Below are 18,422 nucleotides of genomic sequence, written 5' to 3'. Positions count from 1 at the left end.
AAAATTAGTATTTTGTGTTAAATAGTACATAAAAGAAATAGAATTGAAGGGTAATCTTTTATAATTTTTTAAAAAAATACTTTTTTTTTTTTTTGTCTTTCACTCTTTTAGAGAATGTGTGATGCACACTCTCTGCCACATCACTTAGAAGTGCCAAAATGGAACATAAAAAATGGAGTTGAAAGGTTAAAATGGAACAAGGTTGAGTTGGAGTGTCAAAATGAAATTTAGGGACAAGTTTAAGGGTTTGCATATGTGTTTTGGCCACCTTTTTTTTTATGACTTGTTAAGCATGAAAAAATTCGAATGACAAGATTTACTTTTCGATCCCAAATTTATTGCAAATAATACCTGCTACTATTGCCCTACCATCACTGAAGATATTAAGCATCTCTTTTTTGATGACCCAAGTTTGACAAGTTTATTTCATACTAAATACCCCACCTTCATACAATTATATAATGCATTGCAAGAACTGCCTATAATCCTTCGGAATCAGAGTCACGACAAGAGGGGTGGGTTGCTCCTATAAGTAAGCACTCTCTACCTCCCTCCAATCTTAAGATTGTTTGTTCGAGTTAACAAAGGTGAGAGCAATAAGAAAAACTAAAATTAGCGCCGTCCACATAACAGCTTCCTTCTAATATCATTTATTGTTGCATCATAAACTCTGGAATTCTGCTGGGGTCAATAGCAAAGTCATTGTGTTCAAGAACCAATTTGAACCCCCTATTATTTCACTCCCTTCCACTCAGATTGTTATATAATAAATAAAAGCATGAAATTTTCATTTTGTTAACACTACACGCTTTAAGTCCTAGAGACTCAACAATCATATTGGGGACAGCCCCCTATATAGCAAATTGACAACAAGTAATTAAGCAGAGAGTGCTTTTGTCTTTTTTCATCTTTCAAAGACAATTTGTCACTTGAATGACATTCAATCAACATGAATGTACAAGAGATGCACAAAAGAGAAGACGCAATATTTTTTGTCACACTAACCACCATTTTAACTAATTTTCTCAGCCAACATGGAATGGAAAAACAAACTTTAATGAACAATCAAGAACCACAATTTTCGTGTTGCAACGCAGATTCCACTAATCACATCAGTTCATCTTTGTGTTGCAACTTCAGAGTGCAAAAATTCAACATATTTACAACCATTAAGAATGATTACTACAAGTCAGTATTCGGGCAACAGCTGAAGGAGAAAGTTCATTCAATAACCAAATAAATATAGGAATACAAGAAATCCAACAAGCAAGAACATAAACTTCAGATTATTATCTGCCTGTCCTTGGGATGGGTGTGCAGCAGCATTGTGAACATTCGCGCCATGATATGCAGGAGGATACCCAAATGAGTAATTTGGTGCTGTACCAAATGCAGCTGGACCTTGGAATCCATTAAACTGAAAACTGAGTAATGATGGGAATAATCCACCGAAACCAGCAGACATAGTGAAGTTACCAAAACTTGCAGTTGCTCCTGGAAACAATCCTCCCATAAGACCAAACCCGGGATTAGGAAAAGTATGCGATTCTGGTGGAGGCGCCGTTTCAGGTCTTTGCCCTGCTGGCCTTCTAGGAATTTCAACTCCAGGTACTGGTTTTGATCTGGGATCAGTAGAAGTCCTCCCTCTTCCATAAAGAGGAACAAGCTTTTCCTCTTGTATTAGAGCCTTACAAACAGGGCACTCATGGGATTGTGAATGAAGCCTTAGCCATCTATACAGACATGGCCAACAGTAGAGGTGACCACAGAGGGTCACAATAGGATCTTGTGCCAATTCAAAGCAGATGTTGCATTCAAAATCTCCAGCATCATTACTGCCATTCCCTGAGGACGAAGAACCCTCAAATGTTGTGGCAGTTGAGTTCTGCATATTTCACTCAATGTCACAATTTGCACACAAAAATGCACTTCACCTGTCAATTGCAAACATATTAAAAACAAACTTTAGTCCAAAGGCACTACGAATACGATAGCAAGATCCAGATAAACAGAATGAATGGCACATGAGCATTACAAAAACTGAACCAAAGTCATTTGCTCAAAATATTCAACTTTGCAAGCACAGGTTTTTCAGTAAGCTAGACCCCTACATTGTTTCCATTCCATAAACAAACCCGGTCACTCAAGAAATCTGTTGGACCGACCCAGGCCTCTAGTGAGTTATAAACATATTTCGAAAAGGTCACATCTTTGATGATTCCATCATATGTGATTGAGTTGCGATGACACCCCCATCATACCAAAACTAGCTATATATCGCTTTACAAACATTTTAAAAAAAAAAATGAGAACTTCTTCTTTTGCTCGATTTTTGATTCATTGAAATGTCATATTTCTTTATATTTTAATTAAAATGAAGTATTACAACTATAACACGCCTTTCCAAAAATAAAATAAAACACTATCTCGCTTTCAAACACTTTTTCTTTTCAATGACCTTGGTGTCCAGATCAGCTTTCACTCATCTCACACATCTTGACTCACCTCCCACCACCAACACGTACCAGTTAACTCTATATATATATCCAGCCAGATTAAAACAAATGAAAAGAATCACCTAGTGTTTCTATCTTTGTTGAAATGTGCATCTGAGACCTCATGGCTCTCATCTACTTCAGACCACAAGGCCACACCCTTGGGTGCCACTTTCAAAAACTCTATAGCCTAGGCAATTCATCCTTAGATTTTTCTAAATGAAAAAAAAAAACAAACAATGAAAGGTAAATCATGGATGAACAAGGAACAAGAGGGAGATAGATCTCCACCACGATTTAATTTCATTCTTCTAAACATTGGAAATGAGGCGCACAACATAAGACCCAATCGATGAAACCTACCCAAGCAAGAAAATCTAAAATTTTAATTTTTTAATTGTGATCCATTTTCCGTAATGTAAGGAAGAATTATCTATGATGATTTATCGAAAAACAAAATTATCTATAATCATAATTCAACCTGAAAACTGTGAAAATGTAAATGTTTCTATACTCACAATTTCCATAAAATCCGATCAGATCAATAAGATACATACCCAAAATTAAGAATTACACAAAATCACATATAATCGACGCCAATTAATTGAAGATTAAGGTAAAAAGGATTGATTAACAGTGAATAGTTACAAAACTTACAGATTTGGCGGAGGAAGAATGATAAATTGGCAAGGAATGATGATGACTTCAAACTGTAATCATTCTGCTGATTTCTGGTAATATATGTTAAAAATAATTGACCCCATGGAAGATTCTAGGGCCTTCTACACACTTTGGAATTCAAAATCTTCGATTCAAAGGAGAAAATTTAGGATATTACTGTCATAAGAAGCTTCCAGGGGCTTTCGGATCTAACTTCAGCGTCTCCTTGTTTTTGGGCCTCATAATATTCTCAAGTCCACTTAAAACGCAACAAGTGTTGGGTCTACCATGCTTCCAAAATTAACAAAATTGTACATCTTATTTCATGTTGATATATCACCTAGTTTATTATGTTAAGAAAATAATATTTATGGCAAAAATTGTGTTTTAATTAAATGAAGAATTTTTAAAAACGATTATAATTTGGACTAAATTAGAGATTTATAATTTTAATTTGTTTAATTAGGATTCACATCTACATGAAAGAAGGAGAAGAGAGGCGAGTGAGATGTAGGAAAGAGATGAGAGAGAGAGGCTAAAGAGAAGTTGAATACATGTTGTATTGTTGTATATGATTATATCACAAATATAATTAATTTGTTTCAATCAGTAATTTAAAAAACTCTGTTGGGACTCGCCCTGGGCAGGGCTTTGGCAAAACGTGCTTCGAGACTCAAGTGTGGGGCTTAGTTTTGTAAGACTTAAGCACCCGACTGTACGCCCTAAGCATGCCCAACTCCCAACGTTCGGGGCTCGTCTTATGTATCTTACACAAATTATGTGTTATAATCTTTAGTTAACATTGTTGACCCTCTATAATTCTTAAATAAATAAATGATACTTAATAATTTTTTAATCTATATAGAGATAACAAGAGTGAAAGTAACTCAAATAACAAGTTGTAGTATTGCATCTTTACTATTTGGTAACACTGTGAAGGTGATTATATATTACGTAAAATTTCTTTCAAAAATACGTAGCAAAATTTTACTTTTTTACTTATCATTGGTCTTCATGATTTTGTCATATGTCTCAAAATTATCATATTTTATTTAGCTATTTGAAAGTAATTTTATTTTTATTCATGATGGAGTGATGTTTTTATTATAATACTAGTAAGTTTTATTAATTATTTTTTTTAGGGGGTAAATTGTATAGCATGATAATTTATTTTTTTTAGAAATAATGATTTTTTTATTATTAAAAAGTTAAAATATTATATTATTTATATTTGTATAATCATGTTAGAACTTTTATTTTCTATGAGTTTCCTTAATCATCTTTATTATCATTTCAAACTATTGATGTAGTTTTATAATTTTGTGTTATTATATTATTATACTATGTTGTAAATTAAAAATTTAAAGATCCATAGGACTTACACCCCACATCTCGAGGCTTATGCCTCGCCCTATACTAAGTAAAACACCCCGCCTCACGCTCCCCGCCTTTTAAAACATTAGTATCAATAGTAAGATGAATGAGATTGTGAGAGGAAGGAGAGAGGACAGAAGAGAGAAAGGTTAAATACATGTCGAATACATTGTGTATTTCATAACAAATTGTATTTATATTCATATATTGCCTTCTGTATTTGTATTTATGTTTTACCAGGTGTGTTTTGTATTTAATTTGTATTTGTTGTATTGTGTGTTTGTATTTGTTGTCTTGTGTGTTTGTATTTATATTTATATTTGTATTATTTGTTGCCTTGAAAAAATTATCATTTGTATTTGTATCATTGAAACATACCATTAGTATATATATGTTGGGTTTTAAAGGTGTGAACAAGAAATGAAGAGTTGTGACTCTCTCGAAGGGTTGTGATCTTTATGAAAGGTTGTGTCCTTTTTAAAGGGTTGTGACCGTTTGAAAGGTTGTGCCTTTTCCAAAGCGTTGTGACCTTTCTGAAAGGTTGTCTTCTTTCCAAAGGGTTGTGACCTTTACCTTTTGTTGGCTATAAATAGAGAGGCTTTCTCTTTTTCTTTTTTTTGCATCGAATTCTTTCCTTCTTTTGCATACATTTCTTACAAAACAAAATCGATCGATCGTGTCTGTGTGTTTGATTCGTTGCTGTCATTTTGAGTTGGTTGAAATTATCGAAGTTTGAGGTACTGCTACTTCTTTAATGGGTAATCCGTTTTATCTTGGGAGGAATTAATCTGCAACCTCGGGTACTTGAGGGGATTAAATTTCTTAAGTACACACAGTGGGTTCTGTGGACTCGGATAGTTCTTTGTGTTTTACTTTTCATCTTTCATTATTTCTGGTTTGCTAATCTAAATACAAGAGATAACAAGCTTAAGAAATTTAAATTGATGGTATTTTCTGTGGTAAGGAAATTACTTTTATTTTCTGTGTTCTTTTTGTTGGAAAGAAAAAGGAGAAAAAGAGAATTATTTTATCATATGATAAAAGTTTGGGATGAATTAGTATTACTTTAATATGTTTGAGTATATTTTTTGTAGTAAGTTTTCTTTGATGGGTAAGATTATTAGTATTTTCTTCCCAAGTGCATTCAAGCATTGCACCCCTTCAGTTTTTTTTCAATGAGAAAAGTTATTTTGTGCATAAAGGCTAAGATGTGCACTTTAATTATTTTTCCTATATTCTTGGTTTTATATAACTATGAGAAGAAGTAAATGAACAAATGTTGTCTCCTAACAATATTTAAACATGAGTTTAGTTTCTCGTTAAAGTTCAATGTCTTCCATGGAAAACTGGAATATGATGGAAATTGGGAAAGAAAGAAAAATATTAGCAAGAAAAGTGATTTGCATGGAATCATTGCTGACAGATAAAATATGATTCAATGGGAGTTAAAATCAGGTTCTATTTTTATTTCCCTTGATTATTATTTTCTTTTTCTATCCTTTATAAGTTATTAGATTTATTTCATAAATGTTAGGATAGATGATCATTATGTGATGATCTCAGAATATGTCTTTATTATTATTAATTTGTATTCTGTTTAGAGGAGAGAAAAAAAATAAGGTTTTTGGAGATTAAAACTTTTTTGGTTTACTACTCTGTCTGAATGTGAAACTGATTCGAAGAATATAAAAACTTCATCAGAATTCAAGGTTCATTCGGTTAACGATTAGAAGAATATAAAAATTTCATCGTTAAACTATAAACAAATTGTATAAAGATTGAATCTTTATTGTTAGTATTTTAAATACTAAGTGGTCTATCTAGTTGTGACAGAAAGGGAGAAAAACACTACATAAAATTAGTGATTTTTGTGTCTGCAATGGGTGTTTCTATGGATTAAATCTCCAAAAGAAGGCTTCGTGTTGCCAATGTGTATTTTGATGGTATACAATTTGAAATCATGAAAAAAAAATATGTGAAAAATAATTTCAAATACTTGAAAAATATTTTTGAGAACATATTTAAAATGTGGGGGATTCTTTACTTGTGATAAAGACAAAATTAAACTTACTATCTAATTTAAATTTGAAAGTACAAGATATGAAATTTAATGACATTATTGTATTATGTTAGACCAACAAAATTATTGGAGTATATTTGATATTGTGGTCATTGAGTCTCTCTTTACTAGTATATGATATGACTAGTATAAAACCACAAAATTATATTACTCATTCAAAAGAATTGTATTCTTTGATGAAAAAGTGTCGCTTAAAATATTGTGATTTTTCATGAAAAGATATGTTTATTTGTATAGACATGAGCATTGGTGAAAAGTGATCTGTTATGTTTGTGTTGTAAAACAAACATTTGGGTCATATTTTTCTTATTGGACCGATGTGACTATGATCATGGATAATTCTATAACAAATTGAATGTTATGGAAAGGTCCTTCTGAAAAGGACATCTGGCAAGGTGCTGACTCTTAAATTGTGTTTGCATTTGACAAAGTTATAAAAAGTAAAGAACAAAATATTTGTAGGAAAATGTTACCTCACAGAAGGTCTTTTCATACCAAGTATTTCTGTTTGTTCTTACTTGCTTGAATTAAATTGTTGTGACATGAACGATTGGGACATATCAATTACAAAACCCTGCAAAAACTGATCAACTTAGAAGTTTTGCCTAACTTCTAGTGCAATAAATCAAAATGTCAAGTATGTGTTGTTGAAATGAATTTTAATCCCTTAAAAATGATTTACACCGACGTTTGTGATATGAAGTCAACACCATCTCATGGTGGAAAAAAGTGTTTCATAAATTTTATTGACAATTAACTAGATACTGTTATGTCTACTTGATGAATGGTAAGGATGAAACGATAGAAACATCTAGGCAATATAAAACTAAAATTGAAAATCATTTTCATGATTAGAAGTGGTAGATGTGGAGACTATCAATCTTCTCTTGCAGAAATATATTTAGAAAATGGAATCATCCATAAAATTGTTGCACATACTCACCTCAATCTAATAAAATTGTTGACAGGAAAAAATCAAACTTTGAAGGAAATATTGAATGTTCTACTTATAAGTTCAGGTTTACCACAAAATTAGTGGGAGGGGTTGCTATCATTATAGCAAAAGAGAACAACAAAAGTTTGTATGTTCAGAAAGAGAGAAACAAAAAGTTTTGTTTGTTAATAAAGGGAGCAACAAATAAAAAAAACTTTTGTTTGTTAAGAAAAGGAGCAACAAAAAATTTTGTTTGTTCAGACTTTGTTGTATCTTGATAGATAATTGTTTGTCCACCCTTAAAGTATATACAAGCAATAACTCTTGAAAGATAGCGATCTAACAATTTCCAATATAGTCTATTCCATATGAGAGATGGAAATGAGAGAACTATTTCCAAACGGGTCAAAATAGGACATAAGACTGTGGATTGTATGTTCATTGGATATGCTACAAATAGCAAAGCATATTGATATATGGTTCATAAGTCCGAACCGTCGGATAGTCAATTGAAAGGTCTAAACGACCTTAGAAAGAACCAAAGGAGAATGTACTTAATAAAGAGATTCAGAGGCGTAGTAAAAGTCAATGGACAAATTACTTCCTCCGAGTTTGATTTTGTATCATTTCTTCTTGAAAATGAGTCCATATATTCAAAGAAGATACGTCTTCTGTGGACTCATTCTTTTTGGAAAGAGGCTGTCAATAGTAGGATAGATTCAATCATGAGAAACCACTTTTGAGAGTTGATTGATCTTCCTCCAAGAAATAAACCTTTGGGTTCAAAGTGGATCTACAAAAGGAAAAGAAAGTTGATGAAACTATTGGCAAATACAAAGCAAGACTTGTTGTCATAGGCTTTAGACAATAAAAAAGTTTTGATTATTTTGACACATAATAGCCACTAACTAGGATTACATCAATTCAGATGTTAATTGTGCTAGTTACGGTATATAGCCTTCAACTTCATCAAAATGGATGTGAAAACATTTTTTTTTAAATGGAGAATTTGAGGAAGGAATTTACATGGAACAATCTGAGGGCTTTGTGGTTCCTGGTAAAGAAAAAAAAGTCTATAAACTTGTTCAGTCACTTTGTGGACTAAAAATAAGTGCTCAAATAATGACATGCGAAGTTTGTCCAAACTATGATGAATTCAACATTAATGAATGTGATAAATGTTTTTACATTAAAGAAACTCCAAATCACAAGGTCATTGTTTGTTTTTATGCTGATGACATATTGGTCATCAAAAGAGACATTTCTGACATAAATGCTACTAAGCATATGCTAGAAAGTAACTTCGATATGAAAGACATTGAAGTTACTGATGTGATTGATAATGTACTTGACAAGTTCAAGCATTTGGATTTCAATATTGCCAAGACTCCAATAAATGTGAGATTTGTACTTCAAAAGAATGAAGGCAAAAGTGACTCACAATTGGATTGTGCTAGAGTATTGAGAAGTATGATATATATCATGAAGTGTATACAATCAGATATAGCATGTGCTATTAGTAAACTGAGTCGGTTCACGAGTAATCTCAATCAAACTCATTGGATGACAATGAAAAGAGTTTTGGAGTATTTAAAACACACTTTAAAAAAAACCATTGCTTTGCATTATAACTAATATTCAACAGTATTTGAAGAATATAGTGATGCAAATTGAATCATCAGGTCAAATGAAGTAAAATCCACGAGTAGATATATATTTACTCTTGGTGGAGGAGCAGTCTCTTGGAAATCTTCCAAGCAGAAATGTATCGTTCGCTCTACTATGAAATCTGAGTTTATCACTCTAGATAAGGCCGGTGAAGAAGTTGAATGACTTCAAAAATTCTTGAAAATTTTTTGGCCCAAACCTTTTAGCTCCAGTATGCATACACTGTGAGAGTTAATTTGCAATCGGTAGGGCATGGAGCATGATGTTTAACGGAAAGTCTCGTCATATATGACGTAGACATAATATCGTTAGAGAACTACTCTCTAGTGGAATTATCATAATTGACTATTTAAAGTCGATGGATAATGTGTCGGATCTACTTATAAAAGGCCTAACTAGAGAGGGAGTTGATAGATTATCAAAGGGAATGGGACTATGGCCGAGGACAAGTCATTGTGGCGGTAACTCTACCTAGAAGACTGGAGATCCCAAGATCTAGGTTCAAGGAGATCAAACAAAGTCATTGATGACGGTTCAACATTGTCAAAATATTATTTATGGTCCATTCTTTTGATAAGACAATGTTCAGTAACAAAGATAAAGTCATTAGGACTTTTTAATGGTTTCTAAGTTTGATACAGGGCATATCAAATGGTGTATCTATGGGATAACACATTTAGAAATCACTTATGTAAGTGTGAAGTGTAAGCCACTTCAAGGAGAATCTGATAAGGCCAGTTCTCTACGCACTTATAAACCATGACGTGTTCATGGCTAAAACGAACAAAACAATGAGAACCAAAAACAGTTCAAGGGTTAATTGCATGACTTATGTTGTTTAGGTATACACCAAAGCTCGACGGTTCAAAGATATCAGATCTACCGATTGACCGAGTATATTCTATATATGTTCACTATGGAAAGTTCAAAGGGAAACCCACTTATCCAGATGCAATCAATCCTTACTTACGAATCACACAGTTTTTCACGCATATGTTTTAACAATAGTCATTCCCTATGCATGTAGGGGATTGTTGGGTTTTAAAGGTGTGAACATGAAATGAAGGGCTGTGACTTTCCTGAAGGGTTATGACTATGCCGAAGGATTGTGACCTTTATGAAAGGTTGTGTCATTTCTAAAAGGTTGTGACCGTTTGAAAGGTTGTACCTTTTCCAAAGTGTTGTGACCTTTCTGAAATGTTGTCTTCTTTCCAAAGGGTTATGACCTTTACCCTTTGTTGGCTATAAATAGAGAGGCTTTCTCTCATTTTTTTGCATCGAATTCTTCCCTTCTTTTGCATACATTTCTTACAAAATAAAATCGATCGATCGATTGTGTTTGTATGTGTGATTCGTTGCTGTCCTTTTGAGTTGGTTGAAATTATCGAAGTTTGAGGTACCGCTACTTCTTTAATGGTTAATCCGTTTTATCTTGGAAGGAATTAATCTGCAACTTCAGGTACTTGAGGGGATTAAATTTCTTAAGGACACACAATGGGTTGACTCGGATAGTTCTTTGTGTTTTTCTTTTCATCTTTTATCATTTCTGGTTTGCTAATATGAATACATGAGATAACAATATATATTCATCTGTTGTCTTGTGTATTTACTGATATGGGGAGGCAATCTTGAGAGGGAAGAGATAAAATGGGGGAGGCAATCTAGAGTCGGAAGAGATAGACTGGGGGATGCGAGCAAGAGAGGACAGAGAGAGGCGAGTGAGAGAAGAAGAGAGCAAGAGGGAAATTTGTTATGAAACTCTACCAATAATATAAGTTATAACTATGAATTGTAATTATTTTGAATTATAGTTGTGTATAGTAAATATAACAATTTGGACCTATCGGGGGTGGGGGGATTGTGGGCTTTCTGTATGAGGTGCGAATGGATTGGTGTGTGAAAGAGATCCAATTGAACAAATTTTCGATTCATAAGCCCAAAATCCATTGCTGCACAGATCAACAGGGTCCAAAAGTTCACAATTCTACTAATTGAAATTAAAATTAAAATTTATTATTGATCGCTACCAAAATCACATTTTTCTCAATTAATTGTTATTTAATAGATTATTTCTGTCTACTAAATACTTTTAAAACGGAATGGAGACCAGAAAATTATTAAGTGGAGGAGGCAGAATGGTTATGCTGCCCATTACAAATGTTTTTTTAGTTATATGATCCTATTCAGTTACGAGTACTCATTCAGTTACATTGGAGATCGATAAATAAAAAATAAAATATCTTAATAGAGTCATTTCTTTCACCTCTTGTTCTCTTGTTGTCTTGTCCTGATCCATTATTTTACTCCTAATTTTTCTCCAAAAATACAACCATTACTAATTGAGAATTTAATAATTCTTTAAATTATTAGTTTTAGGAATCAATCTAGAAATAGTTTTTGCTGCAAAAGCTTGTGGTAGGTATTAATTATGTTCAAAGAAATAGGGCTTCTTCACATGAATGGTGCTTAAAATATTTGGCAAACTCTATAATCCGTGTACTCTAATTAAACTAATTAATGTATGTTAATAATGATACATAATCAAATGCACGGTATACATTAAAGATGTAAATGTGATGAACAAGCCATTGGCGCTATAAAAGATTAATTTTTAGGGTGTATAATTGTTAATTAATTAACGTAAGACTGTTGTATTATTAGACACAAAAAATAATAATCTTGGAATAAAACTTCATCCCCTGATTCTTGGGTCTAATTAGTTGATCTTATCATAAAAGAAAGCTGGGAATAATGGTGTAATTTTTAAGAATTTAATTGCTTAAGGCTTTAATATATAAATTTGTAGACCCAAAATCAACGACACAATCAAAATTTTCACTAAGAGAGTTTAAAATATGAAAAAGTAATGCACGAAGAAGCTAAAGGGAGTTTAACATCTACTACATATAAATAATAATTTTAACCATATATAAACAATGTAACCTTTACTAAATCTGTCCCGGTCTAAGATATAGCAAATACTACGACATAAATTTTATTATTGTTTTTTATACTGCAAATAAAAATGTCAACTAAACGCGTAGGAATGAAAAAATATATATGTACGTACTGAAATATTTTGTTGACCTCAAGTTGTAACCAAACGACCGTTGACCATAAACTGCACCTCTTGGCTGCTTCCCTTTGTTATTATCCTCCTCATCTTATCAAATGATAAATATTTGTTTTTACTTAATATTTATGTTAAACCTATTTGATTTATTATGTTTAGGTAATTCAATTAAATAAAAATAAAAGTTAACTACACATATTATGTATTTAATGATCTGATATAAAAAATACTCTAAGTTTTTACATTCTCTTATTTAGTTTCTCACTCACTTTTTTTTAAGTTATAGATATGGATAGTTTCATACTAATTGATATAGATTTCTTTTTGGTATTTATTGTAAATTTTAATTTTTAATACTCTCATCATCCGCTTTTACTTATTCACTGTTATTTTACTTGACATTTTTAACATATCAAGAAAAGATAAATTTTTTTTCATATTTTACCCTTAGTATTAATTACTTATTCCCTAAGTTATATTTCAAGACCTAATATTAAACATCAATAAATAGGATAGTGTGGTAAAATAGTCATACTACTTAGTATTGTTTTTTTTAATGGTGTGTCAGATTCAAATATGGCAAGTAAAAGTGACCGGAGGGTGTAGTAAATTATTAATTATTTACTATGTAAGTTGATTGATAAATATTCTATCTGCTCAACAATCGTTGTTCACTATTAATTTGATACACATCTTAAGAAACAATAAATATTGTGGGTGATATTACTATATTACCCTTTGAATACATTGAATTTAATATTTTGAGAAATGTATAAAACACAAAAGGAAAAATTATCTCTTTATTTTCTAAACTGAACAAGTATTTTGAACAACTATTTTTAATATAGTGGACAAGTACTAAACATGTCGTCCTTACTAAAAATGATGGTCCTTAATACTCCCCCCGTCAAACAATAATTGTCCACTATACTATTTTTGGATGTCTAACAATACTTGTCTACTTTATGAAATCATTGGATAATTTTACACTTATTTCTTAATTTACCCTTATTACTAATTAATTATAGGACAAATTACTTAACTACACTCCTTTACTTACCTTAATATCCATTTATCCCTACTTATTTCAAAAATTTCAAAAATCCCTTATTTACCTATGTATCCCGCATGTATCCCATGCACAATGCTATGTATCCCGCTATGTGGAATGCATCAAACGCTATGTATTCCGTGCACAACGCTATGTATCCCCCATGTATCCCATGCACAACGCTATGTATCCCGCTATGTGGAATGTATCAAGCCTAATGTATCCCGTGCACAATGCTATGTATCCCGCTATGTGGAATGTATCAAACCTAATGTATCCCGTGCACAACGCTATGTATCCCGCAAACATCATTTTTAAGGGATTTTTGGTAAATAGAAAACAAGAAGAGATAGGATGTTATTTAGTACTTATAATATGTGGTTCCTATAATTTATACTTAATTATATTCATTTCTCTATTACATTTTTCAAGACATTCTATTAATTATATTCAAAGAGTGATATAGTGAAATTACTCTTCTATTTATATCTTCTTAAAAGGTGTGCAAAGTCAATAGTGAGCAAGTATTGTTGGACAGGGGGAGTACTTATCACTTCACAAAATCAATGAAAAAATGACACTATTCTTCCTACTTTACCCTTGAGAGTTATTATCCTTGAAAGCATGAATTTGACCAACATAGAAAAATTAAATGATTAATTCATGTTTATTGATCAAATTAATTAATTAATTAAAATAATTAATTTATGTTCATTTATTGAGAAATTGACCAGAACAAAAACTAGATAATATTTCCTACGTTCTTGGGCTTCGCTTTGTCTGAAGTTTTTCGGGAGGAGCTGCTTTCTCTTCTTTTTTATTATTTTCTCTGTTTTCATTTATATATCATCATTTTTTATTTAGCATCTCTTAATAAATTAGGGAAGTTTTATCATTATATCCTTATTTTAGTGTTTTCTTGAAGTCAAGTTTTCAATAAATGAACATAAATTAATTTATTTTGATTAATTAAATTGACAAATAAACATAAATTAATCATTTTATTTTTCTATGTTGGTCAAATTCATATTTGCATGGATAATAACTCTCAAGGATATAATAGGAAGAATATTGTCATTTATGCATTAATTTTGTAAAATGACAAATATTAAGGAACGTCCATTTGTAGTAAAGACAACATATAAATAAGAATAGTAGAAGTATTATATATATTGCAATTTTTTTATTTTTTATTTTTATAAAAACAAGTAATTTCATATCATTTGGGTCAAAATAGTTTTAGCGTACAACATTGAATTTTGAAATTGTCAGCAAAATCATAGTAACAAGTAAGTTGCCGCACAAGGGCCAAATTTCACTTTCGCCCATAAACATTAGATTTGATTTTCGATTTAATCCGAATAATATACATTACTAATTTAAATACAATTATTAAACTTCCGAATATATCAGACTTGTTTTAAAAAAATTATATATACTAATTAAGTTCAAATATTATCCAAATGCCTATTAAAGGAGGAGTTTTTTTTTTTAGCTAACTACGAGGAACGTGAATGTGTCTGGCACAAAGAGCACCTTCCCCTGCTCATAGAACAAAATATCTATCGATAAGACGCGGAGTTAAAATTTAAAGTTATAAATTTAAAATTATAATATTTGTAAGTTATTGAATTTGAAATTAATAATTTATATATATTTAATGAATTTGTTACTTCAAATTTAAAATTAAAATTAAAATTATTGAATTCGATTGAACTCGAACATACATGCTCTGCCTTGAAATTGATGTGAGACTTTTTAACAATGTTAGTGGTCGTGGGTTCTTAATTGATCAAGGTGGTTACAATTTTTAGTTTTAAAAGAATACATGTAGTTGTTGTGCATTTGTTTGAAATTGTTGCATTTCAGAATTCATTACTTAAATGATCACTCAATTATTCCAATTTTCTTAGTACAAACACAACACTCAGAAGATCACTCAACCAGATTTAGAGGGTAAAATATATATTCGGACATCGGAATGATTGAGTAATTTGGTTGAATGATTTTTTGAGTGCTATAAAGACTAATTATGTGGGATTTTTTGTTTAAAAAGAAGAAAATAATTTTACGAGATAATTTCAAATAGTTGAGTGATTGTTTAAATAATGAACTCCAGCATTTTTAGTTTGTCCTATTCAATATTCCCCAACAATCTCCAAGAATAATGTAAAGGATATTACTTCCCCCTAATCAACTCTCTCTTTCTTGGCATATTCGTTTGGATCAAATACAGATCTGGTGGGGTTTATCTCTATTAATTAATTATTATATAGTACTACTATATAATAATTAATTATCTATTTTTATATATTTATTTAGGAGCGTTGTTTTTAATTTAATTATTTTGATAATGAAAATCTGACTAAGCACCACGAAGGCAAGTGCAAAATGGAACATATACTTTGGGTAAAACACATTTTTATATTTGGAAATTCCTCTTCATTTGCATATACATTGACCGTTACATTGAAAGTTAAAAATTAAACCAAAAAAAGGGAAGAAAAAAACAGAGAGACTAATTGATGTCTCGTTTGCACTCCCTTCTTAACTATTCCTAAAATAAATTCTTCTACCTAACAAAATGTTCATTTAAACGTTAAGGTTTTTTCAGAATGCGCCATCGACGATTGAGGATAACAAGCTCTTTTGAGCTTGTTATACCTCTGAAGATCAAAATTCCGAAGCTTCATGAGTTGTTTTTGCTTAGCAACAAACCGGCTCTGGAAAAATCCTTCGAAAGAAGGCTCTTTCGCCGTCCTTAGGAAGAAAGTATAACCAGCCATGCAGTAAAATGATGTAACATAGAAGCAAATTGGTTCCATGACATCCCATGAGAGTTCCCAAAATGTCAATCTCATGAATGCTGCTGTTTGAATGACAAAGTAGCCTAGCCCACACCATAATTCTCTACGCACCAATGACTCTGCTTTTCTGTCAATTGCTGTTTTTTCCTCTTCCATTTGGTTGAACTCCTTCATCATTTGTGGGTCGTTTTGGTTCGTCGTCGCGGGGATTGGCAATAGGCTTTGTAGAGTTTTCACTACCTGTAAACAAAACGTTTGGGTAAAACTAACACTCCACTTGACAATAGTCACCATCTGACACTGCTTCGAATAAAAATATAGCTCATATATGGTGGTATACAAATAGTATTTCTTAAAATAAAATAATATATATATCAGTTTGGAATAGGAAAAAAGGTTTAAAATTGACATTTTCCTAACCTAAGTTGTGACAATAAGTGCTACTATCTACCTAGCTATTGTATAGCGCCTCCCTAAATTGTAAAACTCATGAATTATATGAACATGCTAGAATTGACATATGGGACTTCTCTAGAACTAGGCAAACTAATTCTCACAAAATTCATTTGCTAATTTTCCTAAAGAGTTCTCTAACGTCAAGTAATAGATAACAACTTGAACGAGGAACTATGAATAGATAACAACTATTTCGTACGTTTTCCCTTTATTCATAGACTCCACAATAATTGGATGTCATTTTCCTCCTAACCAACTTCACATGGTTTAAAGGTATTTTTGACTCTGTTCCCTATATGCGAACTATCATAAAGGTCTTGAAGGTGTTCAGGAAGAAAATTTTGGGTCTTTGAAAATGATCCGAACTGGTCCACTCCTTTATAAAAATCACCATCTCGTTTTAGAGATCTGGGAGTAACTTTGTTTCATTTTCCTGTCTGGAGAAAAAACACGAAAATGCTACTATCAGTTTTCGATAATGCATTTTTTTTTCTATATTAATGCTGCTAATTACCAACGAATAGCAATTTATCTTAATGTGTATCTGTCAAAAGCATAGAGAAAAGATTAATTGATAAAAGAAGAATGAAAAAAAGTGAAAGAAAACCAACCTGATCAGGCCTGAGGAACACAACGTTTCCCAGAACAAGCACAGTTCCAGAATCATCTAGAATCTTCGCGAATTCTATGCCTAAATCATTGTTCGAACTAATTCCAGAGCAGATCTGAACAAATTCCGGGTACGAAATACAATTCTTTTCAGTTTGCTTTAGCCTCAATTTCACCATTTCCAATTGTGATATTTTTAACAGCTTCTTCGCATCAGCCACCGTCAATTTCCCCTCCGTCGTTATCTCCGGCTCCGGTTCCGGCCGCATCTCTAGCGGCGGCAGGAAGCCATCGAGTTTGATCCTGCTTCTGTTGACATCCATTTCACGGATTTTCTCGATGAGACTTTCACCGATAGGTAGTGAACGGAGCTCCGGCGAAGTCGCCGGGTATGTGTTAATGAGTCGCCGCTGGATGAATCGCCGGAAAATTCCATTATCTCCGGGATCTGGAGCGATTTTGTCGTCAGGATGAGGAGGGACCAGCTTTCTGGCTGACATGGATGATGAAGATATGCGACAAGCAGAAATGGAAAAACCGGTGGTTTTGTATACATTGGAAAGACGCTGAGCTAGAGTTTTTTTGAACGCCATTGATAATAAGAGGTTTCAGAAAGAGAGAAAAAATTGATTTGAATAAATGGGAGATTTTGGTTTAGGATTTGGATTGTTCAACGATGATGAAGAAAGAAGCCATGAGTTGGACTATTTATAGGTCCATTCTATGGGGCGAATTGACAGCCAGCTTCTACGTTAAAATTTTGAAAACTGACGTGGTAATTACTCACTCCGACTTGTTTTACTTGTCATGTTTATCTTGATAATTTTAAAATAATTTTATCATTTAATAATAATATTTTTTTAAAAGAAAAAAGTATAAGGACTATTTGTTTGATCGCTCCAAATAAAAAGAAGCATTTAAACTAGTACTCTTTCAATTATCTCCTAAAAATAATGTAAATATTCATTCAAGAGAAAATTTTGAATTTTCAGTGGATAAGTAAAAGTATACCCGCAGAGATATTCGCAGTAGAAAAAGAATATCCCCGCAATACGAGGCAACATGATAAAAGATCACTTCACTTTCTGTTGTTTTTATTTATTTTGTTCTTGTTAGGGAGAGCAAATTTAGGGATTATTTATTTTCATCTGTATAATTTAATTTGTTGAATAATTCATGTGATATGACTACTACTTATTAGATATTTCTTGAAGA

The 18,422-nt window shown here is 31.9% G+C and overlaps 2 protein-coding genes across 2 annotated transcripts; both read right to left on the bottom strand.

Annotated features, from left to right (window-relative positions):
* Positions 1-1,038: 1,038 nt before the first annotated feature.
* On the bottom strand, positions 1,039-3,373 carry LOC125849179 (uncharacterized). Its single transcript, XM_049529206.1, has 2 exons — positions 3,153-3,373; positions 1,039-1,934 (listed from the first exon to the last, which is right to left on the bottom strand). The coding sequence occupies exon 2, from the start codon at positions 1,889-1,891 to the stop codon at positions 1,226-1,228; it is 666 nt and encodes a 221-aa protein (XP_049385163.1). The 5' UTR covers positions 1,892-1,934; positions 3,153-3,373; the 3' UTR covers positions 1,039-1,225.
* Positions 3,374-15,736: 12,363 nt separating this feature from the next.
* Positions 15,737-17,894, bottom strand: LOC125849041 (calcium uniporter protein 2, mitochondrial). Its single transcript, XM_049529031.1, has 2 exons — positions 17,210-17,894; positions 15,737-16,382 (listed from the first exon to the last, which is right to left on the bottom strand). Exons 1-2 carry the CDS (start codon positions 17,798-17,800, stop codon positions 15,924-15,926), a joined length of 1,050 nt encoding a protein of 349 aa, XP_049384988.1. The 5' UTR covers positions 17,801-17,894; the 3' UTR covers positions 15,737-15,923.
* Between the last annotated feature and the right edge of the window lie 528 nt (positions 17,895-18,422).

The sequence above is a fragment of the Solanum stenotomum genome, chromosome 12, assembly GCF_019186545.1.
Source record: "Solanum stenotomum isolate F172 chromosome 12, ASM1918654v1, whole genome shotgun sequence".
Classification (NCBI taxonomy): Eukaryota; Viridiplantae; Streptophyta; class Magnoliopsida; order Solanales; family Solanaceae; genus Solanum; species Solanum stenotomum.
This window is presented reverse-complemented; position numbering and strand designations above follow the sequence as displayed.

Bases quoted from the DNA above. Each gene is read 5' to 3' on its own strand.
- LOC125849179 (XM_049529206.1), bottom strand. From the start codon at position 1,891: ATGCAGAACTCAACTGCCACAACATTTGAGGGTTCTTCGTCCTCAGGG.
- LOC125849041 (XM_049529031.1), bottom strand. From the start codon at position 17,800: ATGGCGTTCAAAAAAACTCTAGCTCAGCGTCTTTCCAATGTATACAAA. The intron at 16,383-17,209 runs GTTGGTTTTCTT...TTTTGTTTACAG, and splicing joins TGTTCCTCAGGCCTGATCAG to GTAGTGAAAACTCTACAAAG.